We start from the raw sequence: 24,850 nt of genomic DNA, 5'->3' as shown, positions 1-24,850 counted from the left end.
GGGACCAACCTCCCTGCCTCAGGGAAATCGAGGATCAAAAAAAAAGAGAAATGGAATAGACTCAATAAAAACCAACAGAAATGTGTGGGAGAAGAAAATGGGAAGCCAAGAGGGAAGGAGAGAGTTAGGAAAGAAGAAGAAATAAAAAGCAAGAGGGAGGGAAGTACCTGATCAATTTTCACTGCAGTTGCACTGGCATCTGTGGGCAGGTTGGACCTTTCAAGGTAAAATGTCCTGAAAAAAGCCAACATGAAATGATGAGTCACTGAATTAGAACCTGGATCTAGCTGATGATTAGAATGCAGAAGATTTTACAGCCTAGAGTTCTGCCCCATTCAATCTAATCATGTCATAGGGTCACAAAATGTCAAAGCTAATAAATTCCCTAAGAATAATCATAATCCATGGGTTCAAATCAAGAAAACATCTAATGCCCAGTGGACTTACGCGTCGGCTATGGGGGGTGGGGGGGAGGAAAAGAAAATGATCTATGTCTTTAACGAATAATGCTTGGAAATGATCAAATAAAATATATTAAAAAAATATATATATAAACAAAAAAAAAAGAATAATCATAATCCATACTAGTTATTTTATAAAGGAAGTATTAATAAATATTTATTTATTTTATGTTTATTATAGAAATAAAATTATTATATAACACATAAATACATATTATATAAAATTATTATATATTTATAAAGGATAATATTTATTATAAATAAAGGAGGTAAAAAGAGGAGGGACAAGACATGTACAAAGTCACTATAGTAAATATAGATATTTGATTGGTATTTGATAATTAAAGATCAGGCAGTTATCTTCTTTTGTCTACCCTCCCTTCCTCCCTTTTCCTCCCTCTCTTCAGCCTCTTCAGCTTCCCTCCCCCTTTCTTCTTCTTCTTCTTTCTAAATCACCCAGGGTGGGTTTATGATGTTTCAAATAAAATATTCTTCATCTTCTTTTATCTTAAGTAAGGGTTTATTTGGGAAAGACAGGAAAAGATAAGAGAATGGAGGTAAAGGGGTTGGGGATTTCCCTAACTCTATAGTGAGCCTTAGGTTGGAGGATGTTGGGATATAGTTCAAATTGAGAGAAATGTCTGATAGGTCTGGAGGTTCAGTCACTATCATAAACAGAGTAAGTCAGAGATTCCAGATCTCCTGGGTCCCAGTCCAAAGTTTTATCCACTATGTCACTTTCTATTACTCCAAGGCACCCCCCAGCAAAGTTCCTCAACTTCTCTGGCCTCGGGGAAACCCAAATGGCCAGAGATGGCACCCCTGCATGGGACAAAGAGGACAGAAGGCTTCTACCTGAGCCGTCGGTAATAGTGCTGGACTTTCTCCAAGGACTGTGCATTGATCTCCTGCTGCATCTCCTCCAGGAGGGAGGTGGTTGAACCTCCTGCTTGTAACTGCCCTTCCAGATTTTCCAGAGCTGTGAAGAAACCAAGACAGCTGTGAGATGCGGACCTAATCAAGCAGGGAATGGGTACTGACTCCCAACCCCAGGCCCTTTCCCAACACATACCTTTAGTGAAAAGGACTGTATGGAGTTTCAAACTGCCCCCATTCTCTAGCCGGGTGGGCAGTTTGGAGAAATGATAGCTGTCGAGGTAAAAAATGACCTTCAAGGCCTGGCGGCTGCCCTCAATATGATAAAAGACATGTGCATCTGGAGAGACAAAAAAACAAGGAAGGGATAGGGAAGAGAAGGATAGGATTGATTACTTCCAAGACAGAGAGGCACAAACTAAGAATTCTACTTTTACTCATTATAACCAGAGAACCTTCAAAAAAATCCTAGAGCCTACCCAGGACTGACATCTCACCACATGTATACTCTGACATACACTTTCATTTCTTTTGCTTAGAACAAGAATCAAATAAATTCTGTCATTGCTGCTGGGAAGGACTTAAAAATCTACTGCCCCAGAAGAGCCCCATCCACAAGGTGCCAGACATCTCTTGCATATGCTAAATAATAAAAATAATAATAGTGGCAATAACTACAACAACAAGAGATAGCATTTATGTAGCACCCACTACACTGCAAATATTTTATCACTTGGTTTTCACAACAACCCTGGGAAGTTCTATTATTACCATGCCCATTTTTATGGGTAGGGAAACTGTGGCAAAGTTATAAAAGAACAAGCTCTATATGTTTAGGGTTTCTTTGATTTCTGTATTGCTACACCTAGTGTCTACTACAGTGCCTCAGACAGAATTTTTTGGTGAATGATTGATTCATTCTCTTAGGGCAAGGAGACTCTGTCTAGTTATAAGAATATGGATTTGGAGCTAAAAGGGTCTTCTGAAGCTATCTTGTCCAACTCCCTCATTTTACAAATGAAAGAGTTTACAAACAGGCCTAGGAATGTTAAGAGCTTGCTCATGGTCACAAAGGTAGTTAAGTGTTACAGTCAGGATTTGAACCCTGGACTTTTCTCTCCAAAGCCAGCATGTTTTTAGTGACATAAGAAACAGAAGGATTATTATTTCCATTTTACAAATAAGAAACTGAGGGGAAGTTATGCACCTTCCTTGCTAGAAGAAAAAGATGCATGCCCATCAGCCTGCAGCAGGTAAAGTCCTTTGAGTTAGGAGAAGACCGCCTGGTAGTTTGGAAAGAATACAAGAAAGAGCACCAAGGTTCAAAATATGACTCCCTTCTCTGCTACCTGTGTGACTTTGGGCACATCACCAAACATCTCTATGCCTAAATCTCCTCCTCAATAAAATGGGAAGATTAGACTAGATTTCTACAGTCCCTGTCTAGCTCCAGATCTTAGAACCCAAAAGACAAAACAGGCCATCTTTGGGGGGACTCTCGAGTTGGAGAACCCCAAGCCAGAAAATGAGGTTCTTCCAGGTAGGGTAACAAAGCAACCAATAAATACTCACTGGTGACAAAATTCTCATCCAGCTGTTTAAAGGAGAAGGTGACATTGTCCAGCTCTGAAAGAGTAACCCGGATGTCCTCCAGCATGGCGCGTTCTTCCTTCTATGGAATGAAGAAAGGATAAACTATTGGAAACTCTTCTTTCAGAGTCAGAAAATGGTGCACTTGTGTACTGTCTTCTACTGCTTGCCACCGGAGCACACCAATCTAACCCACTTGGACAGGGCTTTAAAACGGGAATCTGCCACTTGTTTTCCTCAAAAAAAAAAAAAACTGGCCTAGCTGGTCTCTAGGATGACCTTGCTCAGGTGGCTTTCAGATCAAAAGACCATAGATGTAGGGCTAGCCAGAAACCTGAATGTCACCTACCACAAGATATTCAGTTTACAGAGGAGGACACTGAGGTCCAAAGAGATTGTGTTTTCTAAATGCTACTTTGCCAGTTGTCAGAAAGAAGAGGCTGGGTTTGATTTGGCCCATGGCATGCGGCATCTCACCAGCAGGGGGCAGCAGGATCCCACCTTATAGAGAAACCTAAAGTTTTTCTTTCTCCACCAAAGTGCTAAAATACCTCAGTAAACAACAGAAGCACAAGATTCCTTTTTTCCCTGCATTCCACAACCTGCCTTGAGAAGACCAGACTATTGTTGGTTTATGCCAGAGGCACCAACATTCTCTGGGAAGAAGAGGAAACAATGAGAAAGATGGCAACAGAGCATGGAAATTAAAATGAGGTAGTTAGATAGATAGGTCTGTAGGGCATTGTGTGGAAGATGCAGGGAGAGAATGAGAGAATTGAGAGTATCAGAGTTAGAAGGAACCCCTTAGGGAGGAGAAACAACCCTTCAGGTTGTTTCTTTCTTTCTTTTTTTTTGTATTTTTAAAAAGGACAATTCATTTTTTGCTTTCTTTTTTTAATTTTAAGTTTGAAGTCCCCTCCTCCTGCCACCCGCTGAGATGGGAAACAATATGACATCAATTATACACATGAAATCATGGGAAATATATTTCCATATTAGCCATGTTAACCAAAAAAAAAAGAGAGGGAGTAGGGGTGGGAATAAATGGAAAAGATGATACTTCATTCTTGAAGCAAAGACTTTGATGGGGAAATCAATTGGTTAAGGTCAGAAAAGAGGACAGAGAAGGATGCCAGGACGGGTCTATGCACACAATGGCAAACCACCAGTCAAAATGATCAGAAACAGAAAGCCACCATTGCTCATGACCAGTGCCCAAACTGTGTTACTAACTGCCCTATTATGTTACTAAGAAAATACTCAACTGCCTTCTGAGGAGGAACTCTGATGAAGGAGAAAGATTACTGGACACAGTCAAGAGTTCTGTGTTCTAGGATTTAAGCCCTGAATTATTTGCTGGGCTGGGTAAACTTAGCTTCTCTAAGCCTCCGTTAGCCCATCTGTAAAATGGCACATGAAGGATAATGACACCTTATACTCTACCCATCCACAATAGGTTGTAAAGATCATAGATGGAAAAACACTACCCTGAAAAGTATATAAAATGGGAGGAATAATTAGGGTAAAATCTGTGAATAAGAAAGGTTTGCTGAGTAAAAGCTACCTGGCAAGTCATTTGAAATCACTTCTCAGTACATCAACTGCCTGGTCCATAAAATAAGGCCGTGAGGTCTTTATAGATATTATAAAGGGCCACCAGGTGCCAGAAGGATTAACTTGTCCTGCTTGGCTGCAGAGGGGCAGATGTAGGGCCCAAAAGAGAAAGAATAAAGAATAGTCCTACTGCTAGTGCTATCCAATAATGGAATAGGAAGCTTTAAAGAAAGAGGCCACAGGATTATTGGATTTGGACCAGAAAGGGACATAAAGTGCCATCTGGTCCCAACCCTCATTTTATGAATGAGGAAACTGAGTCTCAGGTGAATGCCTCATTCAAAGTCACCCACGAAGCATTAAAGCCATTCTAGTTATGAATACTCTCTCCCTCATCAAATTATGGTATGAAACTTAGATGGTCACATGCTGTATTCCCTGGCTATCAGCACCCCATCCAGTAGGAAGTCAGAGAGCAGGGGCAGTTTTAAATTTGGTCCCTTTATCCCTAGGGTTAGAGCCAGGAGAGATCTGGTCCAAGAAGAGGCCATCGATTTCAACTCCATTTTTCAGGTGAGGAAACAGGCACAGAGGTTAAGTGATTTGCTCAGTCACAATGCTTAACAAAGCGTCTGAGGCATGATTTGAACTCAGGTTTTCATGACTCGCAGTTCCAGCATTCTACCCACTATGCCACTTGATTTCTCCTTAGATTGGCTTGGAAATGGCAAAACTGAGATTCACACCGAGGTCCTCACGCTACGCTTCCTCATCCATGGAAGATGGACAATCCTTTGTCCAGGTTAAGATTACAATCAAAGAAACCCTGAGTTCTCCTCCAGTTCTAAGATGGTTCTCCTGGGTCGCATTGTGAGCCAGTGGCAGAGCGAGGGCTAGAATTCCCTGACGTGTAAGTAAGTGGAAGCCGGAGCATCCTGCCTCTCAGGAGGGGTCAGAGCCTTGTCTCAGAGCTGAACAGGCCCCTCTTCCTCCTGCCTCTTCAGCCTCCAGCCAATGGTTCTTACCACACTGGGGGACAGCAACGACTGGTAGTGAAACAGGACCCCTGTGGCCGCTATCTGTTCCAGCCACTTGCGACTGGCATCTCGGCTACTTTCTTCGTATTCACCATTGTTGTTGTATCGGTAGCTTAAGGCCGCAAGCAGCTGGTCAGAGAAAGTACAGATGGCCGCCACCAGAGACTGGCAGAAGATGACATCTCGCCTTAGCTGTAGCTCCGTGTCTGTGAAAGAGAGACAGAGACAGAGAGGGGCAGAGGGAGAGAAAGGGGGAGGGGGGGAGAGACAGAGACAGACAGACAGAGAGAGAGAGACAGAGAGAGAGACAGAGAGGGGCAGAGGGAGAGAAATGGGGAGGGGGGGAGAGACGGAGAGACGGAGAGAGAGAGAGAGAGAGAGAGAGAGGGAGAGAGAGAGAGAGAGAGAGAGAGAGAGAGAGAGAGAGAGAGAGAGAGAGAGAGAGAGAGAGAGAGAGAGAGAGAGAGAGAGAGAGAGATGAACTGACCAAACAGTGACCACACAATAACTACTATATTTGGGCAGAAAGCAGGCCATGCATGGCCCTAAGGGCTCTACAGTTAGATCTAATGATGGGATTCAAACCCTCAATTTTCCTTTGGGAGAGTCAACAAAGGCATCTGACAAATTCTTGCCACCTATCCTGTCCCTGTGGGCCATCCCTGAGGGTTTTCAGTTCATGTGAAGCTAGAAGATACACAGAAGAAACTCCCTAATGGGTCCTAGGAAAGGGGGAAAAGGTTCTTTATTCCCTTCCATTTACTGAGGATCTACCCTGAGCCAGGCACTGTGCTAATGAGCACTTCACAAATATTCTCTCATTTGATCACACAACGCCCCCTCCCCTTCCTGCACTCAGTTTCTGACCCTGCAAAGGGCCTATGTGGGAAGAGCTCCTCAGCTAGGGGTGGAGGAAAGACTTGATTCAAACCGTGTAAACATCAGAGAGCAAGAGGAAGGCTCTCCCTTCTCCAAGCCCTGGATGAGAAACACAGGAAACTAAAAACCTTGGTGTGTAGCCACATGTGGCCTACAGGCCATGTTTCCTTTATGAAAAATAGGATAATGAATCCAGGCTTGGGGAGAGCTGGGGGGAGGGATCTGGCAGGACTTACAAAAAAGGCTACTCTATGGACAATCGGCCCATAAGGCTACCAGAAATGTCATCAAGCCAAAGCCCTGCCCAGAATCTACACGTCCCACAGGCCAGCCTTGGAGACAGCCCTCTCCCCTCTAGCCAGCCCGAACATGGCTACCCTGGGCTAGAAATGTTTGAGGAGCAGCTTGAGTATACGATAGACCTCCATCTCCAGATTCTTTGCCCTTTCCAACGGAACACGACACTTACCTGTGCATTTGAGCAAAGCCAGTAACACCTGATTCTTCCCATCTAGAAGGAAAGAGAAAAGGGAAGTGAGGGCTTCGCCTCTAATTCAGCTCTAAGAACTTCAGATAGTATAATATAATGCATGAAACGGTTACTAAGGATCCAGGTGCGGGTCCAAGCACTGTGCCCAACACAGAGAGGCACATTCCTTACAGTCCAGTGGCGGAGGAGATACTCACACAGAGAGCTGTAACATGCCATGAGAGATGCATTCGGGTCCCAAAGATCTGATATGTGGTTACGAGCAGTTTGATAGAGAAAAGCAGAAGAAAGAAGAAGGAACTAGTGAAATGGGGAAGGACAGCATCCCAGGCACTGGGGACACAGAGGTGTTTTGGGGGAACAAAATCATCCTGTTTGGCAGAAGCAGAGAGGGCATGGAGGGGAGTGTTAGGAGAGGAAGTTGGAAAAGCAAGGTGGCTCCAGAAGTGGAGGGCCTTGAGTGCCATGTAAAGGACGCTGAATTTCACTTGACAGGCAATACGAAGTCACTTTAATTTTTGTGCATTGCAAATTTACCGACACAGGGAAGGAAAGGAGGGTGAGAAAGCTGCTAAGCAGACACCCATCTCTGGGAGACATTGAAAGAAGTCTCTCTGAAATGGCTATGCAAAGACATAATACATATTTTCATTGAAATATATACACAGACTCACAGATATACATAATGTATATATACATTGTTAAGGTTTATAAAGCTTTCTTTAATTAAAGCCCTTGAGGTAAGTGGTCAGGGCTACACAATTGGGGGTAAGTGACTTGCCCAGATTCACCCAGCTAGGAAGTGTCTACAGCTAGATTTGAGTCTCTGACATCCTGTCTCCAGGTCTGGCTCTTCTATCTACTAAGCTACAAAGTTGCCCCAAAATAAAATAAAGCATTTTCATAATCATGAGGTACACAATACATATTATATATATCCTATTACTAAGATTATCCAGTCGAACTGTGAGTAAATAGGATACATGTAGCTTGCATCTGACTTCAAATCCAATGTGTAACATCACGGCAGATAGCACATAGTGCAACACATGCACTGAGAAAAACAAATAAAAGCAAATAAATATTTACACATTGTTGTGCCATAGTTTCAGTTGCTTCAAAGGAATGAAACTCTAACCATGAAATTTCAGGCCCTTATTAAAAGGTAAGAGGAGAGCCTGGTCCAAATATTTGTGACCCCATTTGGGTTTTCCGGGCAGATGCTGAAGCAGTTTGCCGTGTCCTTCTCCTACTCATTTTATAAATAAGGCAAAATTTTAAGATTATAATTTTACCAACTGTATTTATATATTTGTGTACATATTTAGGGATTTTACAATGTAAAATGATCAAATTTCTAATCAAAAAGATACAAATAAAAATTATGAAATAAAATTGAGGCAACTAGGGGGAAGTGACTTGCCCAGAGTCACACAGCTAATACTTGTCTGAGGCCAGATTTGGACTCAGGAACATGAGTCTTCCTGACTCCAGGCTGGACACTCAATCCCTGAAACCAGCTACCTGCCCCCAGCACACATGTGCATGTACCCTCTTTTCTCTACAGCCTGGAAATTCCTGTGCTCCATGACAGAGGTCTGGCAATAAACCAAAGAAGGAAGCCCTGATATGAATAGTGCTAAACCTTTTCCTGGAACCAGAAATCTTGGGGTCCAAAGGGAAGGACACGGGGAATGAAGGTATAAACACTATGCCTTTAGATTCAATCTTTTGAGAGATTCCTGGACTGGGTGAGGGAGGAGGCCTAAGCTCCCACAATCTAAATTGTAAATAACCAAATCCAAAGTCTTGAAAATAAGGTCCACTCCCTGCCCTGCCTAATCACATGAAGATAGTATAAGAATCTAATTTCTAGGAGTGAAAGAGATATCTGAATGCAGAAGGGAAGACCTAGAAGGAAATGGAATCTCAAAACTGAAAGAGGCTTGCAACAAAGCCAGAATGCTATTAAAATGGGAAGGACTGCCCAAACCAGGCAAGACCTGAGGGATGATGGAACCCCCTAACTCAAGCAAGGATCACACAGCTTAAAGATAGTACAACCAGAATAAAAATCCAGATCAATCTCTTGACTTCCTTTCCATTATACCAGACAAAGTGCTCCGAGATCTTTGGATCTCAAAGTGCTCAGATTCACTGGACTCTTTAATGCTCTTCCCATGGCCCCTGACCCATCCTTCATACAAACCTTCCACATATTTCTGGATGTTGTCCACCAAGGACTTGATCGAGTTGGGAAGGTTCCAAGGGTCTTCCTGAATGCTTATCTGGATCATGCTCCGGCCCCGGATCGGACATTCTTCCTTCTGTTTAAAGTCTACAGCAGAAAGAACAAGTTAAGAGACAGACAATGAGGCAGTGACATGGGGTGAGGAGGGAAAGTACAGTGGCAATGTAGGTGGTCAACCATGGGCAGGTCAGAAGACACGCCCTGTGATACCCCTGAGGACACTGAAGCCCGGAGCTCACAGAAGGGGCCTTTGATGTCATTTATCCTATCACTTGATAGAAGAGGAAACTGAAAACTCTCTCACTGGTTACACAGTGAGTTTGTGGCAGAGCCAAGCTGAGAACCTCAGTCTACTGACTCTTTGTTCAACTAAGAACAAAGGGCCGTGACCCAACAGATGCCTAATAGAAAGGATTACTCTAGATTTGCTTTCTTTCTTAGAACAAACTGGGACCAAAAAAGTGCCTCAAACAAAATACATGTAGCTCTCTTTCTCTCTTTCCCTCTCCCTCTTTCTCTCTCTCCCCCCTTCTCTCTTTTTCTCTCTCCCCCTTCTCTCTCTTTCTCTCTCATTCCCCTCCTTCTCTCTCTCTTTTCCTCTCCCTCTCTTTCTCTCCCCCTTCTCTCTCTTTCTCTCTCATTCCCCCCCTTCTCTCTCTCTCTTTCCCTCTCCCTCTTTCTCTCTCTCCCCCTTCTCTCTCTTTCTCTCTCATTCCCCTCCTTCTCTCTCTCTTTTCCTCTCCCTCTCTTTCTCTCCCCCTTCTCTCTCTTTCTCTCTCATTCCCCCCCTTCTCTCTCTCTCTTTCCCTCTCCCTCTTTCTCTCTCTCCCCCTTCTCTCTTTTTCTCTCTCCCCCTTCTCTCTCTTTCTCTCTCATTCCCCCCCTTCTCTCTCTCTCTTTTCCTCTCCCTCTCTTTCTCTTCCCCCCTTCTTCACAAAGGGCCAGTTTGTAATGCACTACAATAGGAACATCATAAAGCTGTCAAAATCTCCTTAGAAATATGCAACTTATGGGAAGTAGGCAGGGTTAAGACCCTGGATTCCTACATCACACATTCATCCCCATAGATCTATTTCCCTAGATCTGTGCTCCAAAGACCAAGAGCTGAAAGGGACCTTGGAGGCACCAGGTCTTACACCATTCATTTTATAGATAAGGAAACTAAGGCCTTGGAGGATAACTGACTTGTCCAAGATCACATAGCAAGAATCAGAGATTATATCTGAATGAATTCAGATCCCCATTATTTCAGATTCAATGTTTTTTTTTTCTACCAAAGGACTCTCTGCCTCTCCTTTCATGGAAGGAAAATTCAGCAGAAAAAAGGACCTTGTTACTAGACAGCCACAGAACAGATTGGGGAAACAGAACAGAGCTGGGGGCTATCCTAGATACCTAGGTGCATACGCTCTTCCCCACAAACATTACTCAAGGCCTCTGGCCAAAAGGTTCTTTTCATCCTTTCTTTTTTTCTCTCTTAATGGCTAAAACAAAAGACAAGGGCTAGGCAAACAGGGCTAAAGGACTTGCCCTGGGATATATATCTAGGACATGTCTGGGGCCAGATGTGAACCCATATTCAAACAACTCCAAGCTTGGCACTCTATTCCCTGTGCCAAGTTGTCCGAAAAAGATTATTTTCAAGGAGGAGAATTCAAGTCAGTGTGCGGAGTAAGAGTTTCTACAGATTTTTCTTTGTTGGTACTGAACCAGCAGCTTCTAGGCAGACCAAGGCAAGAGAAGACCAAAGTCAGAATTCTTCAGAAGCCGGTGCTGAGCCTCACCTCAGCTGCCCACCTTACCCTTCAAGGAGGCCAAGAGCACTGCCCTATTGACTTTGCATTGGGGAAGCAGGCTGAGCCATAGGAGAGGAGGGTAAGAAGCTGCAATTTTGGGTCATGTGAAGAAGTGTCAGCTCTGGCAGCCATCCATCTCCAAGGGAAATGAGCCATTTACTAGAGATTAGCTTGTCCCAGGAGGTGGTGGGTGGCTGAGAGGGCACTTACACTGGAAATCTTGGCTGAGGCCAAGAAGCAGATTCAGCCCACTTTCAAGTAGGAGGGATCAATCTTCCCAGTAAGACAAAAAACTCCCAAGTGAGGAATTCCAAGGAGGGAAACAGGACAAGGACTTCAAATTAATGAGTCCCTGAATCTGGCCATCTACCCTGACACAAAAGAGATGTTCCAAACACCACAGCTTGGGTGCTAGAATTCCTTCTGCCCATCTGTGTTCCAGACTGTCCCCAGCCTGGGCAGAGGCCTCTGCCCACAATTACCTTGCAAGCTGTGTTCCATGGGGAAATGCTTCGTTTCCTCAAAGGCTTTGCTCATGACAGACCCTTTTAAGAGTGCATTGATGGAGTCAACCTGGGGCATTTGACAAAAGGTATTTGGTTAGTGTGGGCCTGGCCTGATTGAGAGTCAAGGATTTCTCAGGATTTCAAAATATCCAAAAATTTCCTCAGAGAGGATACTCCCTCCAGTAATGCAGATACATGAACTTCTGTAGGCAGAAAAGTGCCTCCCTTGGGAGCCAATCCCAACAAGGCAACAAGGTTTTCTGAATTTAAATGAGCTGGTCCATCACACATACACACACACACACACACACACACACACACACACACACACACAGAGCTCTCTGTGACTCAATGGCACATTAATATAACTTCATTTTTGAAAGAGGATCCCCAAGTTATAAAGAATCAGAATGAGAGTGCCTGAGGGAAGAAAGAATTCCAGTTATGCTCCACAGCCTCAGGTCAGAGGGTATCTGCCAACTGGATCTGGAGTCTAGAGGACCTGGGTCAGATGACTAATACTGAACAGGTTACCTAGGGTGGTGATAATGGTCATCATCATCACGGCTATAATTAATGGTACTTTAAGGTTTTTAAAGTGCTCCCCGCATATTAACTCACTGATCCTTACAACAACCCAGTGAGAGAAATGCTAATATTATCCCCAGTTTCCAAAAGAAGTAAGTAAGGCTAAAAGTTAAATGACTTGCCCAAGTTTACCCAGCTGAACTTATGAGACCCAAAATCCAGCCCTTTTATCTAGAGAGGCCCTTAGTGAGTCATTTAACCTCTCTGGGCCTCAATTTCCTTAATTACAAAATGAGAGGATTGACTTTTTTTTTTAATCCTTACCTTCTGTCTAAGTAACAGTTTTGAGGCAATGTAAGCAATTGGGGTCAAGGGACTTCCCCAGGGTCATAGAGCTAGACCTGGCTCTCTATCCACTGAACCACCTGGCAACCCCAATTCATTGATTTCTATCTCTAAATCTATAATCCTATGACATTGCAGAATTCTGGCTTCAGGCTAGAAATATTTGTCTTCATCTATGAGAGGCTTCATTCTCCCAAATTTCCCCAAGAGGAAATCAGAAGGCTGGTAACTATTAGAAGAAGAAAAGGTTCTACCTGATTAAATAGGTGCTCCAAGCATCCATGGAGTTTGTCCTGCTTATCGGATGGGATCCTCATGTCACAAGGTAACTCATCTCCTGGGAGAGGGAACAAGTGAGGAAGTTCACATCTGTGTAGTACTTTCTATCTCTCATGGTCCTTTCCTATCCAATATCTTATTTGACTTTTTAAAAAAAAACAACACTATGAAGTGAGCAGGACAAACATCATCTCATCATCTCTTTAAAATATGGATTTGATCATGGTATTCCCGGCTACAAAATCTTTGATGGTTCCCTACTATTTGCAGAATAAAGTCTTATTTACTTTGTTTGTCTTGCCAAAGCTCACCACAATTTGACTAACCCCTACATTCCCAAACCCATCTCCCATTAATTTCCCTTTTATACTCTGTCATCAATCTATCCTATAGACTGTACTCTGAAGATGAATTCAACAGAAGAAAACCAACTGCTTCATCACATGGTTTGATGGGGATATGATTGGGGAGGTAGACTTTAAACGATCATCCTTGTGCAAATATCAATAATATGGAAATAGGTATTGATTAATGACACATGTAAAACACTGTGGAATTGTGCATCGGCTATGGGAGGGGGGTGGGGGAAGGAGGGAAAGAACATGAATCATGTAACCATGGAAAAATATTCTAAATTAATTAATTAAATAGAATTAAATATTCAAGATGAGTTCACTCTCTGGACCTCTGTTCATTCTACTGTCTTTACCTGGAACACTACTCATCTTCCACCCCAAAGCCACCATTCCACCTGACAATGTTACACATATCTGGACGAACACCAGATCGTTCCTTAGTGTCTCCCAAGTTATCTTGAAAATGGTCCCAACCTACTTACCAGATCCCATCTCATCACTGCCCAGATAAGAGCTGTTACTGCGGACACTGGTATAAGAGAGGACCGAGTCTCGGTTACTATTGCACTCACTGAAAAAGATACAGAAAGGGTGTGATGAGAAAGTCCCCAAAGTCCTAAGAGCAACTCTGCATTTCTAATTTGAGAATAGGAACTTCAGAAAGAGGAAGCTGGAGTGTGTCTTCTTCAGTATTTCTAAACTGGTCAGAACACCAGCACCGGCTCTAAATATAGAAAAATAGCTACAGAGGTTCTAAGATGAGCTCAATCGCTGAAGTGGATTATTGGAGCAAGAAAACACAAGGATACCAAGAACAACTTAAGGCTAGAACTGAGGGCCTGGCGTCCCTTTCTAGAGAAAGGAGAAATCTGGAGTTGAACTGAGATGAAATAGTTTGTCTACAATCACTAAGTCAGCAAGTTTCAAAGCTTAGACCCAGTGCCAAGACTAGTTCAACTCTAAAATACTATTATCTCATATGATTAATTATAACTCCTTCTAGATAGGAGAGGATACCTCCCCTTATTTTCTTCTCATGGATGCCCTGCCTTGACATGTGTGGGGATGGGGTTTCCATGGATGTGGGAATATTACACATAAAAGTCAAATTCTTTCAACATAGTGATTGATCTTACTGAATTTGTTCTTTTCATCCTTTTTCTTTAAAAAAAAACCGTAAGAAAGTAAAGAAATTTAGGCAAAGCACTTTCATAATCACTATCTCACATACCACTACCACCAACTCCCAAAAGAGAGGAAAGGATTATTATGCTCATTTTGCAGATAAAAAACTGAAATTTGGAGAGCTGAACCTGATGGTCTGAGGTTACACAGCCTACAAGTGAGAGACGCCAGACTCCTTAACCCAATGCCTTTGACAGAGAAAAGATTTCCCCAACTGGTTTGTGACTCCTTGAAAGTATGGCCAAGCCTGTCCACTCTCGATCACGTATCCTACCTGTAGGAATCTCGATAGCTCATTGTGTCATGTCCTGAATCCTCCTGGTCCTCTTCTGACACTTTGAAACACACCTTCTTGATGCCACCATGGTCTGCTTTGTCGATCTCACTGTCCTCACTCACCAGCGGAGAAGGGGAGACCTCTTCAGTGGAGGGAGGTTCACAGGACCCATCACCCGTTGGTTCTGTGATGGTGGACAGTAGCCTAGAAAGAACAACAGGCCCCATCATGAAGCACTGGAATAAGAACCTTCAGTTTGTAAAAAATAGTCTCGAATACAGAACTACAATCCCCATGAGCCTTTGCTCCACTTCCCCAGAATGCCTTGTAATCTCACCTGGGCTGAGATCGAGAAGGTATTTGAGTTGATTCAAAGGCTTTGGGAGGGGCTCTTGGCTCTTTTTGGACTTCTGTTTTGGGGCAGACACGGCTCTTTCCATAATATAGGTGAGGTCTAGGCCTCTGGCCTAGACACGTGTTTTTTCTTATCCTGTATTTTCTTTTAATCCTTAACTTTAATAAACCTCTAAAAAATATAATACTCCTTGCAGAGAGAAACTAATTTCTACCTGCCTCAGATGCCTCAGTCTCCCCATCTCCCCTAAATTTTAATCTTTACAAGTTCCTCTGATTACAACAGCTCTGGAAAATACCCTAATCTCTTGGTAAGACTATCCGACAAGGATTAAGAGGTTGCTTTATCCTTCCCTCCTCCAACCTCCCTTTTAAAATCATTGTCATTTCCAGTTCCACCGTTATCATGCTGAGTGACATTTGATAGATCACTTCATCTATCTCTAGGATTTGCTTTCTTCCTCTGTAAAATGAAGTGCTAGAATAGATCATCTCTAAAGTCTTTTCAGTCACTATGGTCTCCTATATTCTATTTGCTAAGATCTCGACCATATCTAATATGATGTGTTCCAAAGGTCCTATGCAAAGCAAATATTCAGCATTCTTTGGCATTTCTATCTGACAATACTCCAGCTCTAAATCAAAAGAGCCTGACAAACAAGAGTATGGTTTGATGTATTTTCAGGGTGGGCATTTACATCTCAAAAACAATATAACTTAAAGCTTCATTTATTCTTTCTTGACTATTTGACTTAAAGAAATGAAGAGAATGAAGATAAAACTTAAATGTTTCCTTCATTTTTTGGTGAGTTCATGGTTTAAATATTTATCAGCTTAGAACTTTCCCCTCACACTCAGAAAGTAGAAATAAAGTAAGCTTCCCACTTTTCAGCAAAGGAATTAAAGTCCCAAGGAAAACTATCACAAAGTACAACTCCTCCTTATAGCACAAGCAAGAGTCTAAACCCCAGGGTCGTCCTTCATCAAAAATGTGATAAATACAATCTGAAAATAAGAGCTATAAAGGGATCTGGGAGATCATCCAGTCTCAATCTCCTCACAGTTTGAATTTTTTTTTTCTTTTATTGAAAAATTAACAGTCATTCACCACAGAAACATGTAAGAAGGTGGTATAAAAACCACTGTGAATAGTGTTGGATTTGAAGTTAGGAAAACCTAAATTTGAATCCTGCCTAAAGACTTACTGGCTGTATGAAAGTGGCCAAGTCACTTAAGATTTCCCAACCTCAGTTTCCTCATCTGTAGAATGAGGATAATAATAGCAACTATGCCTCACAAGGTTGTAAAGGTAAGATAACAGTGAAATACCTTGAAAACCTTAAATAACTATAAAAATACAATTATTATTTTTAAAATATGTGTGTAGATAGAGGATAGATTATATATATGAGAGATAGAGCATGAACAGTCTCTAAAAATTGGAGCCCAAACAAATGAGCCATTGGTTTGAAATGTTTTTTTCTATTATGTATACATACACAATGTGTATAATAATCATGTATATATGTACATGTGCATGTTATGTGTATATGCATATAAAATCTATATACATATCTTCACATGTATAAAGAAATATTATGAATTTTAAAAACAATTCCACCCTAATCAGACCATACTTTAGAAGATCTGATTTAGCTATTTCCTGATTAGTAATAATGGAGATACTTGGTTTAACAGAATCAAGTCTTGGGAACTCTACATTTCTCCACCCTACTCAGTTTAATAAGGTCAGGAATGTCTGCTCCATACTCAAAGATTAAAAAATGGCCTTCAACAGACATGTGCAGAAAACAGAGGACAAAACCCCTGGGCTGTCCTAAGACAAGCTAAGCTATCATTGGTACAGATGAGACACAGGAAAGTGACATAAAACCATCTATATAAGGACGTCACTGGCTCTCTTCTCCCTCTTTCCCTGAAGAGGTGACTCTGGCTGGCAGCATGCTAGGCATTCTGACATCTTGGAGTAGTGGCAGATATTTGTCTGGGTTTGGTGGTAAGTTTGATTGAGGTTCGGGTATCTTGGCTGAGCCCTTTTGGAGTTCAGGAGGATTCCTTCCTCCTTCAAACTCCAAAACCTTACTTTCTAGATCTCCTAATCTTCCCACCCAGTACTAGCCAGGCGGGAGAAATCCTACTCCCTTTCCTTCTTCCTGCTTCTTAATCTCCTCCACTATATCAATTAAATCACCATAAAATTTCCAGCTGACTTGGGTATTTTATTATTTGGGATTTTCCCTGGTGACCAATTAAATTTAGATTTTAAGTCACAACGCTAAAATTATCCTTTACAATATATAGCAATACACATATATTTATATGTACAAACATAGTTATGCATATATGTAGAAATCAAATGCCTCTATTTATGTGTTCTTCTGTATTTGTATTTGTGTTCATTTCTAATCCCCTCATTTTACAGGGAACTAGTACCTAAATGGGAAGCAACTGGCTGACAGTTCTATATAATGAGTAGATGGCAAAGTTGGCCTATGCCCTAGATTTCCTGACTTATAGTACAGTTGTGAATCCACATCACATGGCCTAAACACTTCTTCTCTACAAGTTATAAGAACTCAATTTTTTATTGATTTAACAGAGAGCACAATTATATTTAACTTCACATGGAGCAATGTGTTTCTACAGAACATGAGATCTTATAAAGCACTTTCCTCTTGAACAACTTTACAAGGCAGATATTATTATACTTTATTATCTCCACTTTACAGATGGACGAATATCTGTAATCTCAAACAAGGGAATTAACCTGCTCAAGATGACACATTTGGCATATGTCATAGTTGACATTCAAACCTAGATCTCCTGATTTCCAAGACTAAAACCATTTCAACTATAAAAAATTTCTCCCCTATTTTATTATTATAATCAGTATTCTAAATTCTTATATTTCTAGGAATACAGCCTTTGACCCGGCAATACCTGCCAAATTAGATGAGCAGGAAAAAATGCTGAGGCCATCTCTGGCACATTCTGCCAAACTTCCTTGCCCCTACTGATTCCTTCTTTCCCCATCCCCAGGTCCCAGCCATCCATCCTTCCTGGTCTCACTCACTTGTTTATCTGCATGACGTATTGCTTCATTTCCTTCACGGCCACATCCAGCTTGTTGAAGAGTTGTAGATAGGCATCCTGGATTTCCCGGTCCTCTTGCTTTAGCAGGAAACTCAAGCCTCGGTCTTCTTGGATGGGCCCCCCATTCTGCGGGTTGATGGTACTATCCATAAGGTTCCGTTCATGAGGCTCCCCATCCTCCTGGGGAAGGCACTTCCAGGATGGGGCAGCCATGGTGGTGATACAGTGCTGGGTATAGGACATTGGGTTTATGTGACCTAGAAGATGAAGGGAAATAGACGTCCAAAAATATCCAATAACCCATTAGGACAATATATGGCTTAAGGAGATAGATAGATAGATAGATAGATAGATAGATAGATAGATTCTTCTCTCCTCTTTTGTATCATTTGATTTCCTAGATGTGAGTCTCTGCTCCCCAACTAGAATGTGAGCTCTTCTGTAACTGAGACTAGTCTATCTTCTAGTCACCCAATATGGACAGAGTGAGGCTCGTAGTATGCAAGTAGAATATTAGAACAAAAAGATGCCTAAACCAGAACATAGAAAGTCAGAGCCAGAAGAAACATCAGAAAAAAGAAAGCCAGAGGTGGGAGGGACCTTAGGACACAACAGATGGAAGGTCATCTTTGGGAGGAACCCCAGGAAACAGAATGGAGAGAGTAGAGAACATGAAACATGAAGGAGACCTTAGAACATGACAGGTCTAAACCAGGCCTAGAATATAGAATGTTAGTACCAGAATATCACAGCTAAAAGGGACCCTAACAGGCCATGGAGCCCAACTCACTCAGAGGGATGTAACTTTCCAAAGCCAGAAGCCCAACCTCCTGATTCCCATTTGGATGCTCTTTTTTCCCCAAGATCATGGCAATGACTGTATTGACTTTACTAGCATGGTCTCTGTAACAGACAGAAAAGGAGGGTTCTTGCACCTTGTTCAGGATCGAGGCCAATCAGAGAGGGTTTCCGCCCAAATCGGATACTGAATGACCTCCCCACTGAGGTAGTGTTCTTGGGGTACGACACTTCCATGAGATTCACATGGCAGTTGGTGGGGCAAAAGTCCAGGCTGCAGAGGGCATGAGGTTCCAAGGAGGCTTGCTTGAAGGCAGGGCTTACCCGGGTCTTCAGCTTTTCTGCAAACTGAGGAAGGATAAGGGATTATTATAATCTGGCACATAGATGGTTTCTGTCCGCGTGAAGAGCAAATGAGGAAAAATAACGGGTTCTATCTTGGGAAAGAGTAGGTTTTTTGAGAATATGATAGATGCTGTCTTCAAATATTTCAAGGGCAAGGATGAGAACCTTGAACGTCCTAGCAGAGGGAGGGACATTACTTTGAGTAAATGTAATTTGATATAAGAAGAACTTCCTAACAATTAGAATTGTTCTAACCATGGATACTAGGCAGTTTTATGAGGTACTGACCTCTCTGTATGTAGAAGGGTTAAAGTTTCCTTTAAACACATGAAAAAATATGGAGGGGATTCTTTTTTTTTTTTAAACCTTTTTACCTTCCACTTTATTGTGTATTGGTTCCAAGGCAGAATTCATTTCAGGGCTGAAGAGCAATCCGGGCTAGGCAATGGAGCTTTTAAGTGATTTGCCCCAGGGTCACATAGCTACAAAGTGTCTGAGGCCAAATTTGAACCCAAGATCTCCCATCTTGAGGCATGGTTTTTCTATCCATTAAGCCGCCCAGCTACCCCTATAAAGGGGAGTCTTATACACAGCTATTAAGTGGCAGGGCTGAGACAAGAACCCAGGTTCTCTGTTATTCTTTGCACATACTAGGCGCTCAATAAGTGTCTGTAGAATAACTGAATAGGACTCTCTAATGCAAAGCTACATTTCACCCTTTTATTCCTCTGCTCCTCTGATCTGTCAGGGAAGGAACCATGTCTTATCTAAATAAACCTTGTCTCTCTGGTAGTCCTTTATACAGGAGGCACCCAATAAATGCATGTAGAATTGATAAACTGACTAATTAATGAACCGATGAGATAAAGCAGGACATGGCTATCACCAGGGATCCTGCTGGCTCTGGGAGGAAGGAGAAGGGGGAGGCCTGGGGCCTTGCCAAGGAGTGCCTACCTCCTGATAGTTGGCAATCCTCCTGGTGATGCGTTCCAGTTTGGTTTCACAGATGTTCCGGAACTCGTACTGAGGCATGGTGGCCACAGTGCTGCTCAGGGAGATGAGGCGCCCGCAGTTCTGCACAAAGAGGCTGTCATCTGCGGCAAAGGCCTCCAGGATCTGCAAGGAAGAGAAAAGGGCTCACTCTGTCTCTGCCCATTTGGACCCCGAACCCAGCTTGGGCATGGCCTCCCTGGCCAGCTTGATCTCAAAGGATCACAAAATAGCCTAGATGGAAAGGACCTGAGGGATCATCTAGGCCAAACTGTTTTGAACTCAAAACAGGGGCTCAAACTATTTTTCGCCTCATGGACCAATTCTTTTGGAAGTACAATGATAGCTCCTATTTATAAAGCACTCACTATGAGCCAGACACTGTGCGATTATGATGTCCGTTGCTCCTCAGAACTGCCCCACCAAGTACATACTGTTATTATCACCCCCACTTTACAGATAAAGAAAAGGAGGCAAGCAGTATTATCTATATTCCTAGCCAGCAAAGTGCCTTGCACATAATATATGTTTCTTGAACTGAAAATTTCCACAATCGCATATATGCAAACAGACCCAGAATCATCATGTCAAAACTGGAAGAGACATGGGACATCTAGTCCAACACACACGTTTTACAAACGGGAACAGCAGTCTGAGGAGAACAAGGGTCTTGCCCCCTGATTCAGTGTTAAATGACTTGTCCGGGGCACACAGCCAATAAGTGTCTCAGGACAGATTTGAACTCGGGTGTCCCTGACTCCAGGCCCAGCTCTCTAACCACCGCACCACCTAGGAAGGAGTCAGGAGACTTGTACATGTGCAGTTAAATGACTGCAGTCATTTTGGTTGAGTTCTATGGAAGTCCCAGGTTGGCTATGTTTATGTGGCCAAGTGTAACAGGAAAGCTGGTTTCTACTTTTACCTTTTCTTTTTTCCTTTAGCAACTACATTCCGAATGTTGGGCAAGAGACATTTGTAGAACAAAGACTGAGGTGACCTGTGATGTCACTGGAGTGCAAACTCCTGGATGAGGAAGCTTTTCTACTATCGATTTTCTCAGAGAATGCCTGAGAGAGCTGAGAAATGCTCCAGGATCACTCAGACAACGGGACCGGAATGGGAATCTTCCTGGCATCCCAGGACAACCAGGTACCCAATATGCCAGGCTGCTGGCAGATAGTGTAAAACTTACGCTCAACAAAATTATGCAAACTTTTCTTTTACATTTCTAGCAAATCCTTTGACAAGCACTAATCTGGTCAAACCCTTTCATTTCACACGTCCAAGGGAGAAATGACCAACCCAATGGGAGGTCATATAGCAGGTAAAAGAGCCAAGAGTCCAAAGACTCAAGCTTGAGTTTTCTCACTCCTTCCCCAGGGCTCTCTGCACCACACAATTACTATGACTTCATTCATGGTTTTTATCCTTCTCCATCTTTTCAAGTTCTACCCATTCCTCTAGGTTTCAATTCAAATTCCTTCTTATCTTCCACTTTAATGCTACACATAGCAATCCATGACCGTAGGCCTTTTGGTCATCATGTAGCAAGAAAATTTCCTCATTTCCAGGGACCCCAAAGGGGAGAGAAACTGGCAAAGTCTTACTTAGAATCAAGGAGAGAAGGTGCTTAAATTAGTCTTACAGGAGCTTAGAGTTGGAAAGGATCTTAAGAGGCTAACCCCAACATCTGACAGATGGAGAAATTGAGCCATGATTTAATTCTGAGCCAGAATTAAACAGCTATAGTTAAGTATATGAAGTATAGAGGTCTATCCCCTGTGAGCAGCCAAAACTGTCCCTCACTTTCTCACCTAAGACTTCCTATAGGCCATAAAGGAAAAGAGGGAGAACCCAAGGCCTCTGGGCAGGTGCTCCCAAACTGGGCCAGTCAATTTAGAAGCTCATGCTCATTCTCATTCTCTCCCGTAAGTGTGTGTGTGTGTGTGTGTGTGTGTGTGTGTGTGTGTGTGTGTGTGTGTGTGTGTGTGTGTGTTTGCTCTTATGTTATATTTATGTTTGGGAGAAGACCATGATACCAGGTGCCAAAGGACTTGGGGCACAAAGAACAATGAACATTCTGAACAATGATGATTTTGTGCTATAGAACATACATGTCCAATGCTGCTTTTATTTTAAGGTCTCTGTACACAGGGGGGCTCTGTGGGTTTTAAATAAATCTAATGTGTATGTCTCATCTCTAATTTGTTTCCAATTTAAAAATCTACTGTGTATTTTTTAAATGTAATTTTTTAAAATCTAGTGTGTATTTTTTTTTTAATTTTTCTTTTAAAAGAGTGTAGAAACTACAACTTTGATCACACTTTATGAGCTCTTTCCCCTTTACCATTTTGGATAGGCCTGAGTAAGAGAATGCTAAAAGGATTCAACGTTCACAGGAGTCTGGAAGACCACAAGAAGTCCCAAACCTTGGCAGTGAGAGCAAAGCAGCCCTTGGGTTCCACAATCTTCTCTAGAACAAAGCACTTGATCCCAGCTGTGCTGACGTATTCATACACTACACCATGTTCCAAGTGGACATTTTCCACAGTCAGGTTGATCAAAGGGCTGCCCTCAGGGATGGGCAGCTGGGGACCCATAGGCTGCAAAGAGAAATCTGGAAGCCAGAGATATAACGATTAATGAAACTCAAAAATTCTGTCCTATTCCTGGAGAAAATGTTTTACGTAATGATGGTGACCTCACAGTTTGGAATCCCATTTTAGGGTGAGATGGAGCAACTCCCCAAAAGGGCAATGGGTTATGTGCCTGCTGGGTTCTCATCTGTCCTCTGGCTTCATGGGCTAGCCTCATGGAGCTCGTGATAACTTTCTCCCATGCCAAGCTACCCTTCCCCATCCTACTGGAAAAAGTACCTTTCCCTACAGGGCCAAAGGAGGCTCAGCCTACAGATATTCTTAAATGCTTCATTCAACATTTCCCAAAACAACATCCTTCCCATCCAAGCCATACCCACTTCATGGATGAAGTCACTGAATCCAAAGAATCTCTTTACAACCATATAAACAGGGAAAATGAAATAATTCCACACAAGGATAAGGTATTTGGTATTTTTCAAAGGCCTCCCTCCAGCAAAATCTTGGTCTTGAAGGCTGTGCCAGTGAAGATCACGTTTAGAGAGGTGCTACCAAGTTGGACAGGCTTAGATTATAAGGCCAGTAACAGTCATCCAAGGACCAATTTAGCTGAGAGCAGAGCTTCTCATTAAAAAAAGAGGATGGATTTTTCTAGCCAAAGAAACACATAAACCTATCCACTGAAGAAAGAAGAGACTGCCATCTACTTCCATGAAAGTACCCAAGCTAATAAAATCAAATTCTTTGAAGAATTGGACTGATTTTTCAAGGCCCTTTTCCCATCTGTTATATCATCTGGCCTTTACACAAGGCAGGCAGAGGGTAGGGTATGGGGTTATTGCAGCCCTATTTTACAGATGAATAAACTGAGTTGTGAAGTCCAAGAGCAAAGCTGGGGTTAAAATTTGGGGCTGCCTGGGAGGTAGGGAAGTCAAACATTCGGTGTTCATGTTGTCACACCTTCTACAAGATATATTAACAGCCATTCTCCAGGTGAGGTCATGAACAGGAAGGCCCAAAGAGGACCGCATTCCTGCATGAGGAAGTTCAGATATTACCATTTCTCTTCCTCCTAAGCCAAGTTGAATAATTTGAGGAGGGGAAAAAGTGTGGGGGTGATGAATCTGGCATATTTATTTGCAAGTCTGCACTAGGTCCTCTGTTATGATTCATATCCCAAGGGCTATGATCAAGCATAAGGTCCTGAAAGCCATCTGGTTCCTATTTGATTTCCAGCCGAATAAATCTAAAGTTATAATTCCACCTCAGGTGATTGATTTCATGGTCACATGCCACAAAGTGCCATTTTTTTCATCTCCTTTGTCTTGTGCCTCATTCTCCCAGGCCAGGGAGAAGTAGAATAACTCACATTTCTACAGCATTTCCCTCGCAGCAGCCCCAGTGTGAATGCTATTACTCCCATTTTATGGAGGTTGCATAGGCCCCAGGTAGGTAAAACAATATGAATTTAGCCAACATCATACAGACAAGTATATCAAAGGCTTCAGACTGTTCCACATGCAGTACTCTGGCCTTTTCATCCCTTATTTTGAGCATCCAGGATTGTGGTGGGTATACAGGCTACTACAAATGCTCAAAACAAGGGAGATTGTATCCCAAATTTTACAGATGAGGAAAGTGAGACCACATAGAGAACAAGCCCCCAAGATCATATAACTAATAAGTATCAAATCAGGATTCAAATTCAAGGCTTTCTGAACTTCTGTGTAGTGCCCTTTCTACTATATCATTCTGGGTAGGAAAAAAAACAACACCTCCAGCTCTGCCCATTCCTCTTGGCATAACCCAGTAAGATGATTAAGAAGAAGGTGACAAGCAGAAGAACCTTAGGCTCTTTCCTAGGATGCCCCTAGGAGGGATGGATTTCCACTACTCAGCCCCTGAGCACAAAGTCCAAGGCCTCCGGGAGGAGGACGGTCCTTCCATAGAGCTAAATTGTTGCCTGTAGGCACAGACACTGACACGTGTCAAATGGAGCCCAGCTGTCCTGGCACAGTCTGGCCTACCCCCCTCCCTTTCCCCAAGCCTCTCCCCTTCCTGTCCCTTAGGCTCATCGGGTGACATGCAGCTGAGGTTTGAGGTGCCTCCTGCCAGAGATGACATCAGAGCTTCCTTCTCCACTAGGCCTCAAATCAGTGAGGAAAGAGGGGGGAAAGCATTATGAGCAAAAGGAAGGGCTCTCACAACTGGGAGAAATGTATTTTGGAGTTTTGGGGAGAGG

The 24,850-nt window shown here is 42.6% G+C and overlaps 1 protein-coding gene across 1 annotated transcript in view; it reads right to left on the bottom strand.

Annotated features, from left to right (window-relative positions):
* Positions 1-24,850, bottom strand: part of PREX1 (phosphatidylinositol-3,4,5-trisphosphate dependent Rac exchange factor 1) — a 210,830-nt gene that overhangs the window by 6,290 nt on the left and 179,690 nt on the right. Inside the window, exons 22-36 of the mRNA XM_056812969.1 lie at positions 22,441-22,628; positions 19,976-20,137; positions 18,814-19,024; positions 17,859-18,135; positions 14,408-14,614; positions 13,431-13,519; positions 12,568-12,650; positions 11,417-11,507; positions 9,097-9,225; positions 6,867-6,908; positions 5,507-5,724; positions 2,910-3,009; positions 1,534-1,677; positions 1,317-1,440; positions 168-234 (exon numbers count right to left, since the gene is read on the bottom strand). Coding sequence (XP_056668947.1) covers positions 168-234; positions 1,317-1,440; positions 1,534-1,677; positions 2,910-3,009; positions 5,507-5,724; positions 6,867-6,908; positions 9,097-9,225; positions 11,417-11,507; positions 12,568-12,650; positions 13,431-13,519; positions 14,408-14,614; positions 17,859-18,135; positions 18,814-19,024; positions 19,976-20,137; positions 22,441-22,628 — 2,132 coding nt within the window. The remainder of the gene's footprint in view (positions 1-167; positions 235-1,316; positions 1,441-1,533; positions 1,678-2,909; positions 3,010-5,506; positions 5,725-6,866; positions 6,909-9,096; positions 9,226-11,416; positions 11,508-12,567; positions 12,651-13,430; positions 13,520-14,407; positions 14,615-17,858; positions 18,136-18,813; positions 19,025-19,975; positions 20,138-22,440; positions 22,629-24,850) is intronic.

The sequence above is a fragment of the Monodelphis domestica genome, chromosome 1 (genome assembly GCF_027887165.1).
Source record: "Monodelphis domestica isolate mMonDom1 chromosome 1, mMonDom1.pri, whole genome shotgun sequence".
In the NCBI taxonomy this organism is placed as follows: Eukaryota; Metazoa; Chordata; class Mammalia; order Didelphimorphia; family Didelphidae; genus Monodelphis; species Monodelphis domestica.
This window is presented reverse-complemented; position numbering and strand designations above follow the sequence as displayed.